Source organism: Suillus fuscotomentosus (assembly GCF_016647785.1).
Source record: "Suillus fuscotomentosus strain FC203 chromosome Unknown F5891scaffold_34, whole genome shotgun sequence".
Taxonomy (NCBI): Eukaryota; Fungi; Basidiomycota; class Agaricomycetes; order Boletales; family Suillaceae; genus Suillus; species Suillus fuscotomentosus.
Window position 1 is genome coordinate 411,833 of NW_024539546.1, and position 17,764 is coordinate 429,596.

The following is a 17,764-nucleotide window of genomic DNA, read 5'->3' on the forward strand; positions in this document are numbered from 1 at the left end:
CAACATTCAAGATTGTTGCAAAATATGAGATTGCTTTATTTAATGGTACAGATAACAATGCAAAGGGTGTAGATGTATATTATACGATGTTTTGATGTTCTCATAAAATTTACAGGGATTAGGAAATGATCAATGCGGGGCCGCACTCTAGGTCAGCCAATAGGACCTTCTCCCTGCATTGTGGTGAGATACAACTTTAAATATTCAAATTTGCCATACCTTGCATGTATATTCGCATTCTGCAGAATTTCGACTGCAGCTGACCTCACCTTTGGGGCACTGAGCTCAGTCGGTAATGCACAGATGAAACAGAGAGAAGAGTTTGAGGGAGCAAGTCGATAGGATGCGGAAATCTGGTACATCTGTTAGAAATGTGATACAGGTCAAACGGGGTGACCAACCCCCGCTGAATGCAAAGACTCTAAGAGATCATGAACGAAAAGAAGAATTCGTGAGCGTAAGTCGTGAAGGTCGTGTAAATCAAGGCCTATTTTTTGAGTCGGTCAAACAACTTTGAATTCATAAATGCGAACCACATACATGTATCAGAAGGAGATGACCACATGGGCACAGAACAATGCAGCCTCACGGAACGACCAGTTTGGCTTAGGAGCCTGAGTAAGATCGCATTGATTCTTTGCATGAGCGGCCAAAATAAGATAAAATCAACGAATAATACCTTGCGAATGGCTCCACAGCATCGGTAAGGCTGCCCAACTTAACAAAGGACGCCGAATAAGTACCGCGGAAGGACCTTGAATCTAACGATGTGACTGACCTCATTCAGCTGCAGCTCCTGCTTGGCAGTCGGAGAAGGCATAGAGAAGGATCTGGGAACGACAGACACCATGATACACTTTTATACGCTTGCAGAGAGAGGGTTGGGTGTTGAAAGGGAGACGAGAAACAAGTGCTCACACGACCCTCAAATATACCAAGTAGCATTCAGAGGTCACGCGGACAGACCCGGACTAGCGGGATTGAACGGAACCAACGGCATAAATGCACTATCACTGAAATGTGAGAAGATAGCTGGAATGATCCGATAAATTATCTTCGAAAGGAACAACCTCAGCCTCGAGGTGCACTATCGTACACATTTCAGCAGGTATACTTATATACATACACATCCTATGACCGGCCTAACCCGGTTTAACTCCGATGTTTACTTCCATTCTCCGGCCGCGTTTAATGAGTTGATGTAATATTTTCCAAATTTAGTAAGTGTGCCCCCTACCCTCTTCGTTCCGCGCGGTGAAGTCTGGCACAAAACGACCTCCATCTCTCACTAGTAACTCAGGTCCAACTACAGCAAAATTCAGGTGTATTCTAATCTGATATCAGTATAAGTCGATACCATCAACCATCCCCACAATGTGGTGGTTGGACCCCGGAAAAGAAGTCTTAAATGTGGTGCGTCATCAAGAAATTCCAGCTCCACATATCCTTGAATATAATCGCGTCTCGTCTAGTTGTTCAATAGGATACTCGCCCCATATGTCGAGAACCTTGATATGAATCAAGTGAACTACGGCATTGGGCAAGGTAGCGTTGACTTGTCGCTCGTCCATATGGCGATTTTGATCCAACTCCAGGTCAATTAACGCTACGCAACTTACGCCTCAAGAAGGGCGCCTTGGATAAATTCAGACTCCCAGTCGATGTTCTCGAAGGTACTATCACACGTCAATGGCATTGCGTGAGCTCACCCAAGCTTCTCTTCAGGCCACCTCGGGACATTCACGCTGTCTCTCCATTGGATGAACCTCGGCAACCAGCCTGTCGAGATATTGATTGAAGATGTGTATCTGCTTGTTGTGCCCTCTCCACAAACAAACATAGATCCGGAGGAGGAAGCACAGCGAGCACAGGCCGCCAAACTTGAACGGTTGGAAAATGCAGAACTTTTGCATATGCGTGGTCAAGTGGGAGTTTCCTTAGGTTTGCTATTGCTACATTGGAATAGTGTGGCCATCAGATGACAATCACTGTTCCAGAGGAATCTCCGCAGTCACAGGGTCTCTGGGCTTCATTAACGGCTAAGATAATCAACAACCTGCAGGTGACCGTAAAGAACATTCACATACGGTATGAAGACAATATGAGCGTTCCTGGCGTATGTAGGACACACGCACCTCGGAATTAACTATATGACATGTACTATTAGCATCCTTTCGCCGCGGGTATCACGTTGGCAGGTTTCACAGCGGTGTCGGTCAACGAGGAATGGCAACCGGCTTTTATAGAAAGCACTGCCGGTGCAATACACAAGGTAGGCAGCTAGACGACGTGAAGGGTGGCACCACTCAGCTTGGATTCTTTTAGTTGGCTAGGCTGGAGTCACTAGCGGTGTATTTTGATACAGACTCACAAAGTATGGCAGGGCTGCCCCTGTCTGCAGCCAAAGAGAAGTTTATTGCCATGGTCAGTTTGATTCTATTTCACACCATCAGATTTGACCTTCTGGCTAGATATCACAAAAGGATCACCAGTCCTCCCATCAATTCATTCTCAGCCCGGTATCGGGTGAGGGAAGAGTAAGTTGCCAACAGCTACTAGGCGCATTCAATATATGACCGTCCATCAGATTGTTATGAACCACAAGCTTGATAAGAACACACCACACTTCGACGTACAGTTGCTGTTTGATGAGATCGGTATCGCCTTTGATGACAACCAATATCGAGATGCCATATCTTTGGCTGACATGTATCACGTCTACCTTCGTCAGCATCAGGTAAAAACATTTTGGACTAAGCGATGTTGATATTAATCGTCTGTTCTCCACCCAGTACAGGAAACTTCGCCCAAGCGACGAGGAGTTCAAAGCAAATCGAGCAAGGGCATTGCTACGCTTTGCTTCCCGGGCGATTTTAGATGGTGTGCACGACCGACGTCGTAAATGGACTTGGGCATACTTTGCGGAACGTCGAGACGACCGTAACAGATATGTCGAGTTATTCGAGAAGAAGACGATGAATTCATTACGCGAATCCGTACGTTTTGTTTTGTTCCACGCTATGAAACGTACGATTACGCTTTTCAGGACACTGCGTTGCTCAATGCATTGGAATGTAAGTTGTTATATGAGGACATCCGCTTCTACAGGTCGATTGCTCGTTCCCGTCTACGAAAGGACATGGAGCAAAGGAAAAGGCTTGAGGAAGACCGTGCTACACAACAGCAACAACAGTCTGGTGGTTGGCTATCCTGGCTCTGGGGGTCCCAGGCAGATCAGCCGAAAGACGACCCCGCTTTTGGAGGTGAAATGACAGAGGAGCAACGCAGGCAGCTCTATGACGTGCTTGATTACGATGAGAAATCGGCCATTGTCGATTCGTTCGAGGCGCCCCGAGATGCGCTCAAGGCTCGAGTGGTTGCGGAACTCAAGAAGGGGTCATTTGCACTGAAGGTTGATCCGAGCGGGAAATCTACCGAGGTTATCTCCACGGTTTTCGACTCGTTTCGTGCCGAAGTCATCCAAAGACCGGATAATTTTGAGGCGTCTGTATCCTTGAGAGGATTTAGTGTTTTTGATGGGACGACCAAGAATACACTGTATCGACAGATAGTTCGAGTCAAGACCCCGGTAGCAGAAGGTGCCAAGGCTATTGAGCACGGAGAAGCTGAAGATCCGTTTTTCTTCGTGAAATTTGAGAGCAATCCTCTCGATGAACGAGCCGACACTGCGCTCACAGCCCGCATGCGTCACATGGAAATAATTTATCACAGGGGGTATGTCGAAGCCATTTTCAAGTTCTTTCGCCCACCCGAGAGCCAGTTGGAATCAGTCGAAGCTTTATTAGTAGGTGCTCTTTGGGATCACTCACACAAAAGATCTCACACTTTCACTCTAAGAACGTAGCAAGCCAGACACTAGAGGGCTTACGAAAGGAAACTCGGGCTGGTTTAGAGTATGCCTTGCAAACCCATAAAACCATTGATCTTCAACTGGATATGAACTCGCCCATCATCATCATTCCAGAAGAGTGCGTTCTCCGAACCCGTAGTATCGAAGTTATCAAACTGACTTGTTACTTTAGTGTCACCACGCACCAATGCAGTCATCTCGTCATCGATGCTGGCCACATAGCTGTCGAAAGCGATTTGGCGGATAAAGGTGCTCTGCGAGAGATACATGCAAAACGGAACCAGCCGTACAGCGAGGACGACTACAAGAGATTAGAGTCCCTAATGTATGATAAGATGTTGCTCAAACTCCAGGCAGCTCAGGTTAGTCCACCCCAGGATAGCATAAACAAGTCTAATGTTATCGTTCAGTTTGTCTTAGGTAACGATCTGCAAGCTTGTCGTGATGCTCTCACTTCTGAGAAGAGCGACACTCTCCATCTACTGGAACGCATAAACATCAATTTGCTGGTGCAGAACTCCATTGTACCGTCCGCTGTTAATCTCGCTCGATTCAAAATTTCCGGAAAATTGCCCAGTCTTCAAGTGAACATCTCCGACGCCAAGTACAAGTCTTTAATGCGCATTATAGATGTTGCGATCCCAAACTTTGATGAAGGCGGCGACCAGAAACCTCCCCAGATGCACATCGACGCTGCACCACTTGTGTTGCCTTTGTCAGGTGGTCTGTTTGGACCTGTCGACACAGAATACAATGTAGATGATCATGATGGGGTTGACAGCGAATCCGCATCGACACACAGAGATGATTTGTTCTTTGAAGCAAGCGATGGCTCGCTCGAGGTAGATCATGTTCATCCTCCATGTCCCGTATTTTTACCTTTTTTTAGCATCCTGAAATTCGCCAACACATCTTTGAGCTTGATTTTGAAGTTGATACCCTTCGTGGCGCTATCTCAAAGTCTAGTAACGACGGCAATGAGAAACCACTTGGAGAAGTCATCTTCCAGCAGTTCCGACTCGCGTTCTCGCTTCTCAAATTCAATATGAATGTGGATATCAATTTGAGGTACGGCGTACAAACCTTTCTGAGCTCGAGTCAATTACGCGTGTTCCAGATCACTGGCAATGAACGTCGTGCAAGCCGCCGGAGATCCCATTCAACTGATGTCTTCAGAAAGCACGGGTTCGGTCATTAAAGATCTCATGAAGATATCGTACAAACGAGTCCAGAAGAATTCACCCGAATTTGCAACCGTCTACGAAAGCATCGACCAAAGTGTTGATGTCCAACTGTCCACGTTTATATTCCACGCTGCACCAGAACCAGTTGTGTCACTTTATGACTTCATCATGACGACGTTTGTTCCGCAAAGCCCAGAGCAGCCTGCGAACACAACTCCAAGTACGATCGTTATCTCTGATGAAGAGGGGTTGGCTCAGCCTGCTAACGACACGGGAACCATCAGAGTATCCGTCAGACTTGATAGTGTGCAAGGTCTGTCTTTTATTCAAATCCACCGGCAGCGCCCTCACAGCCAGACATAGTTCTACTCCTCAACGACCTCGATAGCTTGGCCACTCTTTCTTTATCTACAGCAGACGTCCAGTTACTCCTCCGTGCGAGCACGATGGGGATCACGGGTCGCTTAGGAAGCCTTGCGTTAAGTGATGATCGCTCAAAGGAACTTGCCAGGCCGCAATTCAAACAGATATTGTCGATCGAAGGCAAAAACTTTGCGGAATTCCGTTATCAAACTCTTGATACCACAGAAACCTCGACCTTGGGCTTTAACTCGACTTTTTCTCTAAATGTCGGATCTCTCAAAGTCCACTTTTTGGAGCAGCCTCTACATGACATTTATCTCTTCGTCACCAAGCTGGCAAAACTCAAGGTTCTTTATGATGCTGCGCGTGACGCTGCAGTTCAGAGAGCTTCGGAGATTGAGAGAATGCAATTTGATGTCTCCGTCAAGACACCAATCATTGTTTTCCCTTCGGATCCTAGCCGTCTGCAAGATGTCTTGGTCATGCGACTGGGAGAGATTAGCGCTCGCAATTCACACGAGGCTGATGCTAGTAAAATCACTGCCAGTTTACGTGGTATCCAGTTAGTGTCCGACATCTTTTATGATGGAGCATCCTCTATGCTCAAGATGGTTGACGACATTGATATCATTGCGAATGTGATTCAAACTAGCGGAATAGATCGATCGCAGGAGAGTGAACTTCCAGACACTCAGGTAACGCACTTTTTCTACCGTTATAGCCTTCTAATAGCGAGAAAATATCAGGTTGCAGTAAAGATATCTGATGTCAAGCTGTACTTGACACAGACTCAATACATTCTTCTCATGAAGTTCGCGCAGTCTATACCCAAGGTTTTGGTCGCTTCACCGGAAGGAAATGCCCAGGCACTGGAGTTAGCATCGCCCGTGAGTAGCAGTGACAGCGGCGGTACTACCAGCCATCATCTAGTGGACCTCGAGCCCGAACTCCACGTAGCTGACGGTATTCGCGCGTGGACGACCGTGGATCTGGTCGCTTCTGTCAAGATGGTGAAGTTACATTTGTACGATAGTTTGGCGACCCGCGAAGAAAATCTTGAAGACCATGGCATAGCGCGTTTTGCCCTCAATGGTAGCAGCTTGCGCTACAAATCGATATCTGATGGCGCTGCGGAGGCACAAGTTGTGCTGAAGTCATTCACAATGAGCAATACCCGCCTAGGAGGGTCCAAGTTCCGTGAAATCATACCTGCGGCGGATCATGACCGTAACCAATTCATGGTTCTCTACACGACGTCAGGCAGTTCTTCAATGGTCATTCTGACTGTGGATTCACCACACGTTATTCTGGCTATTGAGCCTGTCATCGCATTATTGGAGTTCTTTACGAGCGCGTTTCAGCAGGACGCCCCAGTCGACATTGACCACGCATCCACGGCTGAGTCTCAGCGCGAGTCACCGCAATCTCGACTTGATTTCCGACTTGATCTGCACGATGTTTCGGTTAGTGTGCTAGAGAATGACGAAGATGCGAACTCCCAGGCGCTCAGGTTGTACATTGACCAAATCCTGCTGTCACAACAAGTGCGTTCTTTTTTCTTTGTATCACCACGGTGCTAAGAATGATGGCGTAGAGGATTCTTGCGTTGACTGTCAATCGACTAGGGATGTCGCTCATCCGCATGGGCGCCGATGCTGATACTGTACGCTTCTTGGATGATGTTGATTTAACCTTTTCTATGGATAGTCAATCATCAACACGAGAACAGATGACGAGCATGGAACTTGCTGTCAAACCTATTGTGTTTCGAGCCTCCTACCGAGATATCATGCTGATCACCACCATCGCTAGCAAAGCAGTAGACCTTTATGGCAAATCTCAAGACAACTCTTCCGTGACTAGCACTGCTAGCACGAAGATCGCACAACCATACGAGGGGGCCAGTCAAGCATCACGGTCTAATGCCACGAGAAGCCATATATATGCTATCGGGGAGGCCCGCGTTTTGGTATCGAAGGAACAGGTTCGTCGAGATAAGATTCACTGGCTTGGTTATTAACATATCTTCTCAGCTAAAAGCATCATTTGATGGATTCCGTCTGATTCTCATAGGCGACATGCATGAGCAGCCTATGCTTCACTTGAAGATCAAGCCATTTATCGTCGGTGCTCGTGATTGGTCTGGAGATGTACGTAAAGAACAGCCCCGTGTTAGTCTCATAATTTAATCATCCACAATTAGCTTCACGCCACTGCTACCCTTGCGACCCAAATCAGCTACTGGAACTTGTCGAATTCACATTGGGAACCTTGTAAGTGGCATCGTTTTCATATATCTCTTTGTGCTGAGTAAAATATGCAGTAATTGATCCATGGGCCTTCACTCTTTCCGTGAGTCTATTGAAATTAGGAATCAGGATAATATTTATATATCTTAGGTTGGCCGAGATCAACGCTCGAGTGAATTCAAGGTATCGGTGTCAGCGCAAGAACGTTTAGACCTCAACGTCAGTACTACCTTTGTGGAGCTTGCTGTCACGTCTGCCAATATGTGGGGTAAGGAAGGACAAGTCTTGCTACAGAAGGCCCGCGGAAGCTTTGCACCATACCGTATCAGGAACCGCACTGGATCCCCTCTCTTCGTGTGGTCTGACGATGATGCCAGTCGTGACTCAAAGGACGCCAGTGCAATCAAAATTACAAATGATCAAACTATAGACTGGAGGTTTGATGACTGGAAGACAATGCGCGAGGCAAGTAAACTTGTGCGTTCCAGTGGTGCTGTTTTTACTTTGCTCTTGCAGCATGTCTCAATCTCCGAACAACACAACATTGCCATACAGATTGTCGGCAAGCCATGGGAAGCGCTGAGAGGTATACCAGTGGACAGAGAAGGAGAATTTACGTTCTCCCTTCGCCCTCGAATGGAGAAATACGCTGATCGCTTGTTATGCGTTGTATCGGTTGAAGACAACGTAAAAATTGTTACGCTCCGTTCCACGTATTTGGTCGAGAATCAGACCTTCTATCCACTGGAACTTATGCTGGTAGATCATACGGGACATCCAGTCTACTCGTTAGAAAAGATAGGTTGGTACTGAAAAGCGCTTGTGATTCGGTGGTTAATCGTTTGCAGCCCCTGGCCAGGATTATGCTCTGCCCATAGAAGCAGTAACTCAGAACAGGATCCGACTGCAGCCAGATCGTGCGTATACATTCACTCCAAACTTGCGCAGCATGCTTATTAGTCCTTCAAAGAGGGGTTCGGGTATAGATGGTGCTCCTCCATACGCTTTGATGACCTCATTACCAAGAAGAGCCTTACAATAAGTTGCCCTCACAATGACCAGCAAGAAGCTCCCTTCCGATTTCAAGCGTGGGCACAAAGTGACTCGAATGAGTCTGGAACACGGTGAAAATGTCTTTTATGTTTCTGTGCATCCCCACCACTAACTAGTTCCTTTTTGCGTTTCAGGAAACCGCCGAAAATCAAACTCAAACTCCGTGCCCCAATCGAGCTTGAGAACCTACTGCCTTATAATATTCAGTATCGAATATATGACAAAGACGCTAATCAAAATTGGAAGAGCTACCTCAGAAAGGGTGGTGTCATGCCTGTGCATTCTGTGGAATTAGGTCATTTAATCCTATTGAATGCGGAAGTCCAGGATACGAGTGAGTCCAATGGCTCATCCGAGTACGTTCACTCACGCAGACTCTAGTCTTCAAGCCCAGCGACTTCGCCATCATCAACACTGACCGGAATTCGGACTTTGAAGTAGAGTCTCGTTTAAGTCTGCGGGACCAGAGTAATCGTAAATTTGATTTACGTCTAAACTACGTGTTCGTCCTATGCCCCTGCCTTTTCACTTCTACAACTTATATATATTCCTAGACGCTACCCTGAGTCTGGTGGTGCCTTCAAAGTGCAGATATATTGCCCGTATCTCGTCATTAACAAGACGGGGTTACCTTTTGCTGTGAAGGCTGCACGCTCTCATCGAGCGATGTCCCCTGTCGAGATTGCCGCTGATACTAGACTCGGTAAATTCCAGTCAACGATTTACCATGGCTTACTGACTGTGTTCACTAGATGTCATTTCCAAACCAGTTCCATTTTGTGGGTATTTACACTTTTCTTCTTACGATGGACTTATCGTCTCACCAGTATTGTCACACCCCTATGACAACGGTCAAGCGTTTGTGTTCAAAGTTGGTGAATCTGGCTGGTCGAAGGTACAGTCAAACGACGGGAAGCTGTGTCTATTAGATTCAAACGTTACCCTTTAGGTCTTCAGTCTAGAGGCCCCCTCTGCGGAAACTGAGATGGTTATACCGTCCTCCAGGCAAAAAGCAGAGGAGTTCCACATTGGACTGTCGTGGACTGAAGGGTTGGGGAAATACAAACTTACCAAGGTCATAACCCTCACCCCAAGGTTCCTCATCAAGAACAACCTGCCTGATCCCATATGCTTCCGCGAGCATGGCGCACCGCCCAGAGGACGCGCAATACTCGACCCAGGCGAACGTTGTCCAATGCAGATCATGCGTGTCAGCCGGGAGAAAATGCTTACTATTGCATATCCTGGACTCAATTCTCAGTGGTAATATCCCGATTATGTTATCTCTGGTACCTTCCTGACAATGCCTCAGGTCTGCACCAATAAACATCGAAGACATAGGTTCTGTTCACCTTCGCGTCGGACTCCCAGACGGTGATTTGCATGTAGTGAAGGCTGACGTCGTGATTGATGGATCCACAATATTCGTAATACTGTCTGCTACGGAAAAGTGGCCCTTTGTTATTGAGAACGACAGCGATGTCTCTGTCTCCATGATACAATGCGTATGTGTTTCCCAACTTCCTTACACCTGAAAATACGACCTCAATGTTGACTCCGCAGGATCCCAAACGTGGTGATACTGACGTGGTAAAATCGACCACCCCACGATACAAGTTAGGGCCTCGCTCAAGCATGCCATATGCCTGGGATCAGCCTGCTGCCAGGGAAAAGAAGATCATACTCACGATAAACGATGCTTCTCGCATTGTGGACATTATGGAAATTGGTGTTCTCGTGCCATTCAAGTTCTATGTACCTTCACTTCTCCTCAAGTCCGATTAGTTACTAAATGCAACCTAGGAGCGTAAAAGGACCCGTGCTGTTTCGTTGGATGTACGAGCAGATGGACACCAACAGATATTACGCATCACACCATACGTTGCTGAGCATAGCCTCTACAAGCCGAAATTTCACAGTTCGAGCTCTCTGTCACGGTCCGACACCATGACCAGCAGCACAGAAGGTTTTGAGGCGATCATGGAAGACGTCTCTCCGATATTGTCATTCAACGTGGAGTTCGCAGGAATAGCAATATCGTTGGTTAACCGCAGGATGGTTGAAGTTGTTTATACATCCATCGAGTCTTTGAAGTTCGAGTACAGCAACAGCCCTGTTGCACAGTCTTTGAACCTGTCCTGTGGCTCACTGCAGATAGACAACCAGCTTCATGATGCGCTGTACCCGGTCATTCTCCAGCCTAGCCCGATATCCAAGGAAGTCAGTGGTGTTGCAGTTCTCCCGACAATACAGGGTTCAGTGATTTGGCTCAAAGACCAAGGTCAGCAAAACTTTTTTTTTAGTTTCAAAACTGCGCTCAGACTGTAAATTCAGAACACGGTGTCTTATTCGTCAAGTATTGCTCTATCCTCCTCCAGGCATTAACCATTGAAGGAGACGAAGATCTGCTTTTCGCCATATATGATCTTGCACAAATCCAGGGTGTCTCATGGGAGGAGAACACTGAGGAGTGAGTGTAGAATTCGATCACACCGCCTTTCTTCCGGCTTACATGCGGGACCAGTGTTTTGATACAACATCCAGAAGAAATACCAGAACCTCACCTTTCTACCGCTGGTCAAGTTGTGTACTTTGAAGTTTTGGAACTTCAACCAATACAACTATCTCTCTCATTCATGCGCACCGAAAGAGTTAGCAGCGAAGAAAAGTACGAATTGCGCCTCAACTTTGTCTGCAAACTATACATGCACTAATTATTTCCCTTCAGGCTCAGCATTCGCAACCCTCTAGCTGTTGTCGTAAATGCATTGACAATGACCTTGGGTAACATCAATGACGCCCCATTGGAGTTGAATGCACTGGCCATCAAGGACATGAGACTGACATTACCTGAACTGCAAGCTAGAATCACTTACCATTACCGTCAGGATGTTCTCCGTCAGCTATACCGCATCCTCGGATCAGCCGATTTTATTGGAAATCCTGTTGGGCTCTTCACGAACGTAAGCTCTGGCGTGTCAGATATTTTCTATGCCCCATACAATGGGGTTGTTATGCATGGCAACAGGGAGCTAGGGATTGGAATTGCCAAGGTACGAGACGAATAATGCTCGTGGAGTATCTCAATCAATCCTCTATCAGGGTGCCGCTAGCTTTGTGAAGAAAACGGTGTTTGGCTTGTCAGATAGTATGACCAAGTTCACCAGCAGTGTTGGCAAAGGTTCAAATTTGAATTAGATCATATGAATGGTCACTTATGATATCTTCCAGGACTATCTGCAGCAACTTTTGATTCTGAGTACCAGGCTCAACGTAGAATGAATCAGCGGCGCAATCGCCCGCGCCATGCTATGTGAGAGTAAATTTTGTTGAGTAAGCGTAAGCGACTGACCTTGAATGCCAGCTACGGTGTTGCGGCAGGGGGCGAAGCCTTTGCCAGTAGCGTTGTTAGCGCAATGGAAGGGATCGTTGTAGGTCTTTTCCATTCGATCCTCCTGTTGCTGTGTCTAACCAAGCCTTGCCAGACAAAACCCATACAAGGTGCTGAAACAGAAGGAGCACTTGGCTTCTTCAAGGGCGTTGGAAAGGGCCTTGTGGGGTAAGTCAAGAAGACTACGCAGTATGTTTTGTTTATCTTGTTTATTCTATAGCGTTGTTACCAAACCGGCCGTTGGGGTCTTTGACCTCGCGTCCAACTTATCCGAAGGTCGGTCTTGTCGTGTTTGTCGCACAAGGATAGCTTATCGTGCGCCTCAGGGATCCGAAATACAACAACTGTGTTTGACAAGCCAGAGCGAGACCGTGTTCGTCTGGTAAGTAGTAGTTATCTTTTCCACGCGATTTGCCCTTTATACCATCATGTTCGCAGCCAAGACACGTCCCATCGGATGGCATTTTGGTGGCAAGTAACCTTCTTGAACATTGCGTCTCATACACTAAGCTCCGTTTACCAGTCATTCTCTGCTCGTGAAGCCTTGGGTCAGTATTGGATGAAGGATCTTGATAATGGCGCATACCGCAAAGAGGCTTACGTTGCACACATCGGTATGTTGGTATTTTTTTTATTGAGCACAGCTGATTGGGTGATAGATTCTCCTGGTAGTGACAACGTCATATTACTGACTTCGACGCGAGTTCTTTCATTTTGGTCGAAAAAGCTCCGCCTTGATTGGGATCTCCCCCTGGCCATGGTGCAGGGTGTTGCCGTGGAAGACACTGGCATCCGTTTCACTCACAAATCTGGAAAAGAACATGACAAATTCGTATTCATACCGGATAAAACATCTCAAGCTTGGTTCTTTGGTCAAATCGCTTCTGTAGTCAAAGCCTTCAACAATCGTCGTAGAATGGACTCATGATTAGATCGCAAAGATTTTTGGATTTAATGTAAAGACTGTATTCTCTAGCATTCTGTACTATGCACAAGTAGATCTCTGTATATGCAATGAAGTTGAAAACGCATGAAATCCGATAGAACAAATACGACAAATGATGATCAAAAAGCAACGAGCGTGGTGGGGAGAACAACCCAAAATGACAATAATGGTGATGTAGAGGTGGGTATAGGCCATAGGTATATAAAATTAGACTGATTGCGGTCAAGCGTGCCGTTCAAGGACCCGCCTTTTCGACACGACTGTATCTTCCCTAAGAGGCAGTTCGAGTGTGAATAATTGCCGTCCCTGTGCTAGTGACTCGCTCTCTGACAGGTGCTTTTATGAGCTGAGAAGCGACCTGTTTCCCGTAATCGCGGCTTTGATCGGTAAATTCAATGGAATCGTCAGAATCGTGATAGAGAGGTGTTTGGCGGCCATCAAAGCTGACGTAGCTATCCCGAGGACTTGTAGAATAGGCACTCTGGAACTCAGTGTCCGAGTCATCTGTGATGAAGCCGATAGCGGGCGTAAGAGCAGGAGTGGAGGGTGTTGCTGTGTCGGAAGGAGAAAGCGCAGATAGAGATGCCCCAGAGGCAATCTTACGCAGTGTTTGATTGGAACCGGCGACAGTGCCCTCATCAGCACTGCTCTCTACCTGGGGTTCCACCTGCGATATTCTCTGGTCCGCCCGGGGAGAAGCTGCCCGGCGAGGGGTAGCCGAAGAAGATATGGTATCCACTGAGCGACGGGTGATGGTACTGGTTTGCGTCGAGGATGCGGTGTTGCTACGAGTTCTCTTTCTTGCTTTACCAGGAGGGTTGTTTACAAGCCTTGTTCCTTTGGCTGGACGTGCACGAACAGGAACGGCATCAGAATCATTGCTTCGTTCATCCTCCGTGGAACTATGGGCTGCAGCAGACCTGTTCTTCCATTCCTGAACCCGTTCAGAGGCCAGTGCAGTCTCAAGCTGAAATCTCAGTTAGCTCTAGCGTTGCGGAGAACAATTCGAAAGACTTCACCTTCTGCTGGATCTGCAATACTTTCTGTGCGATTCTATCGCTCCTTTCGCTAATACCCTCATCGACGGCCATCATACCATCTTGCACCAACTCAGCTTGAGTTGCGGAGAAGCGTTTTGTCTTTGGTGACGCTGGTGTCTCGTCCTCTTCCGCAATTGTATCAGTCTCACGATCACTTTTGCCATGTACAAGAGTCTCATCACCGTTCTCGTATTGTTCCGCAAGGGTGGACTCTGTCCCGAAACTGCGCAATCTTGATCCACTAGCGACCGAACCGTCCTTGATTGGGTCACTGGCTCTGCGGGAGCGTGAGCCACTGGCGGTAGACCTCGCTACTGACATGCGTGACCCTGGACGAGATGCGAGGTCCCCTTCATAGTCAGACTCGTCGACGTCGACAGCCATGGAAGCAAGTGCACGTTCGATCTGAGCCTCGACCTCAGCAACCATCTCCGCACGTTCTTCCTCCATCCTTTCCATGGTCTCGCGCATGCGCTCCAGCTCAACAAGAGCTTCCTTGTGCGCAACCTCTGTATCGTGTAGCTCTACAAAGCTTTGTAAGTATCAGTGTGGGTGGTTCTCATTCGATGCTTACGTGTCTGCAATTTCGCCTTCTCGGCAGCTGTGAGGTGGACCAAACCACTTAGGCGCTTTGTCTCTCTTTGCTCCTTTCCGATCTTGCTACGCAGCTGGCCAGCCTCGGCACTCAAGCGCTCCGCGTATTGCTCGAACGTGACAAACTTGTCCCGCCATAAATCCGCTTCTGTCATGAGGAAGTTGAGACGGCGAGAAAGACGTCCGATCTTTGTCTCAAGGTCATCACGAGCATCAACGAATGCAGTCGCACGCTTGCGAATGGATAACTGAATGTGCTGCTCGGCAGGAGTGAGCTTGGGTATGCGTCGAGCTGCGCCAAAAGAGGAGATGCGCTTGAGGAACGAAGGTTTCTTAAACTGGGCCAACGTTATCAGCATACGGTTGGTCATAAAAAATTAGATGCAAAAAACCGACCTTATCCTGCAGCACACTGTCAAATGCTTGGATAATCCGCGTGGAATGCCACCACTCAGGTGCCTTGATTGTGTCTGCGACAGCAGCAGTTTCACCACCGCGTTTCGCCTGAATCTTGCAGACAGGGCGGAATCGACCCGCAGGGAAAGCTTCTTTGAATTCGCTAAAAATAGCGCCCATATCCTCGGTCTTCGTATTCAGAACCAAAGAAGGAATAGAACTCACGAAGGAACGCTATGATCGGGATGATAGTGCGGCTCGAATGCAATAAGAAGACGCTGCCTATATTTGTCTCGTTGCTGCTTGGCAGACACTACACCGGGAGGAGGAGATGGACAACTCAAGTAGTTGATGTCTCTGTTTATCCTGAGCTCCTCTCGTACTTGGCAGTCAATGAGATAACTTACAGGTCAACTACGCAGACCTCAGCACTCGGACGCACGCTGTACCTCGCTTCAGTGGCAAGGCCGAGAATCCATGGTCCGGGGTCGTCGATATAGATCTTAGCGTCTCGGGCGTGGACAGAAGGCAGGGCAATCCCAGACCAACCCCGCAGCTCGACGAGGTACTTGATCGTGCATACTGCAATCTACGTTGAAAATTCGTCAGTTTCAAAATAGAGCGTTCTCCGATATCAAAAACGCACTCCGAGCATGGCGGGATGCCTAGAATAAAATAGAATACGACCTGTCGGCGCCAGGGCAATCTGAAATCGGGTCAGCACGGAACAGGTATGAGGTGCCCACAAGCGTGACGAACCTCGCATATAGTGAGAATGTTATCGATGTTCAGGCACTTAAACAAGGGCCACATTGTAAAATTGATGTCGACGAGACCGCGGCCGAAGTCCAAGCCACCAGGGAAGCGCGCGATGACTTCAAGGTTTGTGTCATCACCTTGTGAGGAAGCAGAATGCGTCAAGGGGATGGGCGTGGAGGAAGCATCGAGCTTGATAAGATCACCAGCGCGTGGAGCGGGATGCGCTAGAATTTTGGAGATCTGCAGGGTGTGTGACTGTACATCTTTAGAGAAACGAGCCCAAGAAAGGGTTAGGTAGTCACGCATGAGATCGTAGATCGGGTGACGCGACACCAGCGCTAAATAAACTAATCAAAATCTTCCACGTGAAGCTCGAAAGATATACGTACTGAGTGCATAGGGGAGCCAAAATACGGTATCACCAGGCAAGAACAGGGTACTCTCACCAGGGCCGTGGCCACCTACGGTACTTGCCACGTCGTAATCACTCTCGCTGACAGCACCGGCATCAGTTTCGGCACCCTCGCCGTCGGTCTCACCATCGGTACCCGACCAAGGCGCTTTGAAACCCTTTTTATTCGCTCTCCTGGCTGGATCTCCAGGGGACTGGGAAGACCCTGGAGGGTTTGAAGAGCGCAACGCTCTCAGCCGCGTAGTCACTAGCGATTGCGCACTCTCCTTGCGAGCACGGCCTGCCTCGAGAGTGCGACGAATTGCCGAACTTCTCTCAGCATCAGCGTGACTCCATACGGTCAGACAGACACCATGGTAAGTAACTGTTGCGCCATTTCCACCTGACGCTTGTTTTTCGAACATGGGAGATGCCGGGGATGCGGGAGGAGGTGGGAGGACGCTGGGCGGACCGAGGTATGCTGATGAAGGACGGGCATTGAGGAATGGGTCATCAGTGTAAGGGAAGGAAAATGTGGGGGTTGCGGAAGAACGATCCGTTCCGGTGAGGACCGATGCGCGAAGTAAACCCACCTCAGAAGGTGCTGGCGCGAGGGGAGTGGAAGGTGCAGGAAGGGTAAAGGTAAAGGTATGAATTGTGCTCGCCGGCTGAAGCGTTGACGCGATGATTTCAACTTCACGCGTGAATGAGAGCTATACGAGAAGAGGATTAGTAGCGATAGGAAGCACGCGATAGAAACGTGCCTTGAGCGCTTTTGATAACATTTTTCCTACTTCAGCTTTTGACAGAGCACCTGCGCCCTTGAGGATCTCGGTACTCTCCCCCTTGTTTGCTTTCTTCTTTTTCTTGCCCCCACCGGCACCAGGGCTCACAGTGCTACCGAGAACCTCGGGCCTCCACCAACGGGCGACTGCACCCTCTGAGTGAGATAAACCAAGGACGGCATCGGGGTCAGCAAGAGTCCATGTATGAGGACTCTTTGGAAGTCCTGAGACGACATATAGAGAAGTGAGAGGAAGAGTTGGGGCATGTTGTGTTGGGGTTGATGGTGCTGAACGAGTTGATACGATAGAGGTCCGGGTAGAGGCAGGAATAGGCTCCATGGACTTGCGATGAGCAATTCCTAGGATACGAGAAGCCTTATCCGCTGGACGGGGATAAGAGAGAGGTTGAGAATGAGAATCGAGTGGAGCTGATACAGTAATATAGTCGAGCTCGTTAGCGAGAGCGGCGTCTGGGGAAGGAGAAAAAGGAGATGAGGAAAGAAGGATATTAGAATTTCAGTTTGATATACTGGAATGGTTGTAACTCATTACCGGAATGGTTCGTATTCGAAATGTTTACGATTGTGTTGCTCTGAGCCGCGTTAATGCAGGCGCTCGAACTAGACTTGATCGACGTTTTATACGGATTAAAAGAAATATCAGAGTAACGCGACTTGACCATCTTTTCACCGATACCAATTGGCAAGACAGTGATAGGACTCGCTGCTACAGCAGGTGCCTG

General features: G+C 48.1%; 3 protein-coding genes across 3 annotated transcripts; 1 reads left to right on the forward strand and 2 right to left on the reverse strand.

Annotated features, from left to right (window-relative positions):
* Positions 1-12: 12 nt before the first annotated feature.
* Positions 13-1,094, reverse strand: F5891DRAFT_1040268 (uncharacterized protein). The gene is made up of 6 exons (XM_041362004.1): positions 779-1,094; positions 680-717; positions 541-614; positions 402-487; positions 220-353; positions 13-173 (listed from the first exon to the last, which is right to left on the reverse strand). Exons 1-6 carry the CDS (start codon positions 848-850, stop codon positions 119-121), a joined length of 459 nt encoding a protein of 152 aa, XP_041224814.1. The 5' UTR covers positions 851-1,094; the 3' UTR covers positions 13-118.
* F5891DRAFT_1164737 (vacuolar protein sorting-associated protein 13) lies at positions 1,095-13,052 on the forward strand. Its single transcript, XM_041365366.1, has 48 exons — positions 1,095-1,220; positions 1,293-1,413; positions 1,473-1,545; positions 1,596-1,673; positions 1,726-1,941; positions 1,998-2,116; positions 2,168-2,272; positions 2,326-2,424; positions 2,472-2,537; positions 2,588-2,737; positions 2,793-2,996; positions 3,047-3,805; positions 3,859-3,989; positions 4,044-4,233; positions 4,282-4,713; positions 4,761-4,939; positions 4,989-5,368; positions 5,419-6,113; positions 6,165-6,962; positions 7,013-7,402; positions 7,452-7,568; positions 7,622-7,691; positions 7,742-7,770; positions 7,818-8,132; positions 8,184-8,469; positions 8,516-8,584; positions 8,638-8,791; positions 8,855-9,054; positions 9,102-9,222; positions 9,275-9,423; positions 9,473-9,499; positions 9,548-9,615; positions 9,670-9,983; positions 10,033-10,225; positions 10,284-10,475; positions 10,524-11,001; positions 11,055-11,190; positions 11,245-11,388; positions 11,449-11,773; positions 11,823-11,901; positions 11,952-12,033; positions 12,085-12,151; positions 12,206-12,279; positions 12,332-12,387; positions 12,438-12,493; positions 12,550-12,582; positions 12,635-12,725; positions 12,771-13,052. Exons 2-48 carry the CDS (start codon positions 1,375-1,377, stop codon positions 13,037-13,039), a joined length of 9,297 nt encoding a protein of 3,098 aa, XP_041224815.1. The 5' UTR covers positions 1,095-1,220; positions 1,293-1,374; the 3' UTR covers positions 13,040-13,052.
* Position 13,053: 1 nt separating this feature from the next.
* F5891DRAFT_1040285 (DENN domain-containing protein) lies at positions 13,054-17,548 on the reverse strand. Its single transcript, XM_041362005.1, has 10 exons — positions 17,002-17,548; positions 16,236-16,950; positions 15,847-16,184; positions 15,734-15,793; positions 15,495-15,676; positions 15,313-15,444; positions 15,088-15,250; positions 14,672-15,029; positions 14,077-14,621; positions 13,054-14,024 (listed from the first exon to the last, which is right to left on the reverse strand). The coding sequence occupies exons 1-10, from the start codon at positions 17,359-17,361 to the stop codon at positions 13,329-13,331; spliced, it is 3,549 nt and encodes a 1,182-aa protein (XP_041224816.1). The 5' UTR covers positions 17,362-17,548; the 3' UTR covers positions 13,054-13,328.
* Between the last annotated feature and the right edge of the window lie 216 nt (positions 17,549-17,764).